Here is a 5099-nt window from a genome sequence, read left to right on the forward strand (position 1 = left end):
TCTCTTGATCCTTCTTTCCTCTGAGGAACTTCATTATGGATGAGCTCTGCAATCGCCTTCCAATAGTTCTTGTCAGCCTTAGTGCGGAACTTCCCTAGGCTGGCCAAAAACAACTGAACCACGAAGGACATAGCATCAGAAAAGGCCAGTAACATTACCATGACAACATCCCCTACCAGACTGCCAAAGGTGACCGCATAAAAGCAATGGTCCTATGCAACTATTAGTGCTCTGATTCTTCGTGTTATTTCACCCTGGATTAAACAATTGATAAGATGTCCTTGATATATCATAACGAATATAACCTATGACATTAACCAAATTTAATTCCAGACTAGTTAAGTTCAACCACATTCAGTTTTTTCCCCATCCTATGCAACTTGTGTTATTTCACCCAGTCACGATAAATCAAGTCTTAGATGCATTGTAACGAGTATAACATTGACACTAGTCAGATTTCCAATCAATTGAGATCAAAGACATTCTGATTTTCCCCATCCTGCATAATAGCAAATGTCCTAGGAAATAACTAAGATCTTAATCAACACACGCCAGTAATTTACGTTAATTTGGTCCTAGAATCTACTCCCCGTAATCGCCATTGTATTTACAGCACTAATAAGGATTCCCCAAACACATCGTGCCCTTTAATCTTCCGCACCAACTACAAGGCATTTTACCTCATTATATTGAATAATGTCCGAATTGTGTGCGCTACCATAAAAAGTATGAGGCTAAAGTGCAGTTCAAATGCATGATATACCGTTGGCGTGCTCCTCCTTTGCAAGAATACTATTTGATCGTAGTGGGCATTCGATACTTAGAATAGAATTGTTTTAAAGGGTACTTTAACTTGATTGACCCCAATTTGCAAGCATGGGAGCTACTAACGCACCTCATACCTTAGACATTAACAGAAAGCTGATGCATTGCAACTTAATTTTCAACTCTCGAGTCAGCATTATGCAGTTCTTCACAATGATTACAAAAGATCATTTTTAAATCAATTTGATTAACTATTGCAAATCTAAAAATCAAATACCATGGCTTGAATATTCCACTAACAGTCGTCAGCACAACTTCCATGAATTAAATGATTACAATTTAATGCACTGATGTGATACAACGGAATCATATAGAACCCCCCTGGCAAAATTGTTACAGAAACAATCACAAAATATATATATATATAATTCAAGTATTAACAAAAGATAAATATCATGAATTAAGCTTGCAACTGTAGATTGGAAGCGCTCGCCTACTCATTTTTCCTGTTGTTTGTCTTGTTCTCGCATGTTATCGTCCTTTTCCTGTAGAGCATTTCCAATTTCCCTATCCTCTGTTTCAGGGAGTTCTAAATTAAAGCTTTCACTTTCTGAAACAACATCAGAATCTTCCTCATCAGGGTCAAACATTTCATCTCCAACTAAACGATCATTCAAGTCCTTATGCTCACTTTCTTCATGCTGATGTTCACTGATATGATCAGAAACTGGAGGCAGCAATGGCTTTTCATCTTGGTCTTTATAATCTGACAGGACAACATACTTACTTTCATCAAGCCGAGGCTTTGCAACGTTGAAGGGAACCCACCTGAGATATGCAGTAAATAGCTTGCACATTAACTTTGACAATATGCAGAAGTACATATTGCACATGTTAAAGAATAACTGAGCTCACATAGTGACTATTAAATGTGAAGTAGTTGAACTAAAAGGGATGATGAGTTTAAAAGTTCACTTCCTCGCAATTTGGAAGACCCTCAAGAAATAAAGTTTCATCCAAAGAAGGAGAGTGCAGGAGGGACGTACTGGTAACGGAGGGGACATAGAAGCTCAGATGGCCGATATGCTGCTTTATATCTCATCTTGCTGCATGAATGAATGTAATAGCCAAGGTAATAATACTGGAGACTGGGGCAGTGAACTCGATTCTCCTTCACCCAAGATATTTCTTGCAAAGCCGAATATTTTCCCAGTGATAAAAAGGCAAAGTCAGGGTCCCAAAATAAATATTTACTCGACAAGCATTTAGGAAGGATATCCACCACACCAACCGCAACTAATCGGCCATCAATAACATATGACTGATGGAAAGACCCAAAACCGCAGGGAGGAACTGAACCATCACCGGTCGAGGGAACAAAAACCAATGGTGTGTCAACCAAAAACTCTCGTACCCTTCCTCTGTGATATCGTCTGGATTGTCCTTGTGCACTTTCAACTGATATCGCCTGTACAACTCAAATTCTTCACGCTCAAAACTGGATCTTTTCAGAAGAATCTCAAGCTTCCGCCTTTTTCCTGAACAACAGTTACAGCACCTCACCATACATCTTCTCTTGTTTCCATTTCTCGTTGAAGATTCTTTAGAGAGAGATTTTTCTTCGCCAGTCTTATCCGCTGAAGCGTGCTCTGCAATAGAATAAAAGTTCAGATGTCCGTTACATGCTTGGACCAAGAAGCCAGATGTTTCATCCGTTTGAGACAATGACCGCGCCAACTTTTCTCCAATCCTTCGAGGTGTCAACTCAGAAGGCAGTTGGTCTTCTGCTGAGATTCCAGAGAATTCTGACCCTTTTTCATCCTTTTTTTCTGACCGCGCACGCCTTAAAGTGGCAGCCAATTGGAAAGCAATGTTACTGGTATACGAGAGATTTTCCAATCCTTTGACTAGCTTCTTCTTCTTGGTTGGGGAGCCTCCTTTGACAGAAGCTTTAGGTAATTGAAGATTGGCAGAAAACGTCTCGCTTTCAATACATGCCTGCACAGCCTTATCAATTGCATCAGACAAGTAATGCATAAATTGTTCTGGCTCATTCTTATCCTCCTCCACGTCCACAGAAGTTTCAACCGTTGCCAAGTTTGACCTTCCATGACATTCACATTCACATGCCACTTTAGAAGTATTTAAATCCTCCAGGAGCTCAGGCTTGGCTTTGGTGTCCAGTGTACCATCCAGAAACCTAGAAAATAATCACCATGGTGAGAAATTCTTGTACATTATATCCAGAGTATGCAGCTTTGCTAAATCCTCACCTCAAAGGTATAATTCGGTTGAAATGCACAAGTAGCCTAACAATTTTTGCAACCATTGCACTTGTTAAGTTTAGCTTCATGGTGTAAAAAGACCGAGAAATTTCTCAAGGAGTCAAAAAGCAAAGCTCTTTCACTTTGAGAAATCTCCTAGGTTGGAAAGCTTAGTGACGTCAAACTAAAATTCCACTCATGGAGTTGTCCGTTGAAATACCATTCCAATGCCTACCAGCCTCAGAGTGGGCAAATAGTATTTTTGATGACCACTGCTCTAATCAATTGACAAAGAATGGACTCCAAACTCGAATGCTGTCTTGAAAACAGGGTGGTGGTCAATTTTGCAAAATCCAACGACGACGGACTGATGAAAAAAATCATATGTGAAGATGCAATGATCCAATGAATAGAATCCATAATGTAGAGAGGTTATTAAAGTAATACCTTTCCATCCGTTTGCGTACTCGATTTTGCTCCTTGGAAGGAGAAAAGTCCGCTGCTTTTAAGCGGATAGTATAAGAAGGGCAACACGTAGTACTCATATCTGGCTTGTAAAGGAAAGAGCCAGATCTTCTCCATCCTCGATCAAGGAGATCTACAGGATGAGCATCGAAGTATGAATTGCCACTCAAAAGATAAATGCACAATCATTGAATGTACTATAACATCTATCCGAGCCATCATTGCCACAGTAAGAAAACTATTGGGATAGAAACGACTCGAGTCGGAACTTCAGCATCCACCATAGCTCCAACATGGTTTCTCTGAGCTCTTGCAGTTAAAATACGCACATACGGAAGCATACGGGCGTGTCTTAACTGCTGATAGAATGAGTAGGCATAAATTTCCCTCATACGGATCAAGCATTCGAAATTTCTCTAGTTCTTTCGACCAGACATGTGCACATATTGAAACTACATCAGCCGAGAGTCGATTAGTTACAGCGCATCGACAGTCCAGAGCTGCCCAGACTCTCAAAATAGGAAATCCCGCACCAACCTTGATAGTCATCCACGTTTAGGCTCTCCGCGATCAAGCCTGCGATCCAAGTCGAAGAGACGTTAAAAAATAAACAATCCGAAACGGGAAAAAATCGTCACAGCAAGCCGACACACGCAACGAAGCGTCAGATTGGAACTAAAGACTAAACGCGAATCAGCAATTCCAGCGACCGTGAACGTCACAACAGACGACAAAAGCCGGCAAAAAGCAAACCCGACGCACGGCATCTCCAGTCCCGAGCCACCGGAGTCCGGGCAAAAACCGTACTCAACGACACGGGCGGGAGGCAAACAACGAGAAACGAAGGAGGAACCGTACGGACCGTGAGAAACGCTGGACCGATTGGACGATCCGCAGTACCCGCAGGAGCTCCTCTGCCGGCCGCAGTCCATGACCACCGACTTCCCCCTTCCGCCGCCGCCGCCGCCGCCGCCTCCGCCCGCCTCCGTCGCTGCTGCTCGCCTCGCTGCGATGATGGGCCGCCATCTCCGATCGAAGCTCCTTCCCTTCAACTATTCATCACCAAAGCAGAGGCGGAAAAAGGGCGAGGAAATTGCCGGCGTCTCCGATGTCGACGAGCTTCTAATCTGGTGTGGAGCGAAGAAGAGGAGGGGCGACCGGGACCGGGTGCAGTCCGTTTCCGGAATTTGGATATATAATCCGTGGGCTCTTCCTTCAAGCTCTTCTTGACTCCGCTAGGCGGTTTAACCCCCCCTTCTCCGGTTTTCCTTCCTCCCCCAGGGTCTTTCCTCGGAAAAGAGACAAAAGAAAAGTATCATCTCCATTTTCATTTTTATTTTTTTTTGCTTTTCTGGTGGCGTACTCTGAGAATATTTCCCGAACGAGGCCACAATTTTCACCCTCTTTTACCGCAAAGGCCCATCGAAAGGGGGCGGCAACTTGCGTTTTTTCACCCCGGGAGTCTCTCCCCTAATATTTGCCACTGCGATCATACGATGAAAACTCGAAATTAATATACTTACAATAAATTAATTTTGAATTAATTTTTAACTGTCAAAAACTTCAAACTGATAAACTCTTTGTTAGTTTACATTAAATTTTACC

General features: G+C 42.5%; 1 protein-coding gene across 1 annotated transcript; it reads right to left on the reverse strand.

The window, feature by feature from the left end:
* Positions 1 to 1055: 1055 nt before the first annotated feature.
* LOC104421101 (arginyl-tRNA--protein transferase 2) lies at positions 1056 to 4763 on the reverse strand. Its single transcript, XM_010032941.3, is given in 6 exon segments — positions 1056 to 1593; positions 1812 to 2181; positions 2184 to 2965; positions 3477 to 3627; positions 4032 to 4070; positions 4357 to 4763. Coding segments are annotated over 6 exon segments (1743 nt in total). The 5' UTR covers positions 4427 to 4763; the 3' UTR covers positions 1056 to 1262.
* Positions 4764 to 5099: the final 336 nt, after the last annotated feature.

This window comes from Eucalyptus grandis, chromosome 10 (assembly GCF_016545825.1).
Source record: "Eucalyptus grandis isolate ANBG69807.140 chromosome 10, ASM1654582v1, whole genome shotgun sequence".
NCBI classification, from domain to species: domain Eukaryota; kingdom Viridiplantae; phylum Streptophyta; class Magnoliopsida; order Myrtales; family Myrtaceae; genus Eucalyptus; species Eucalyptus grandis.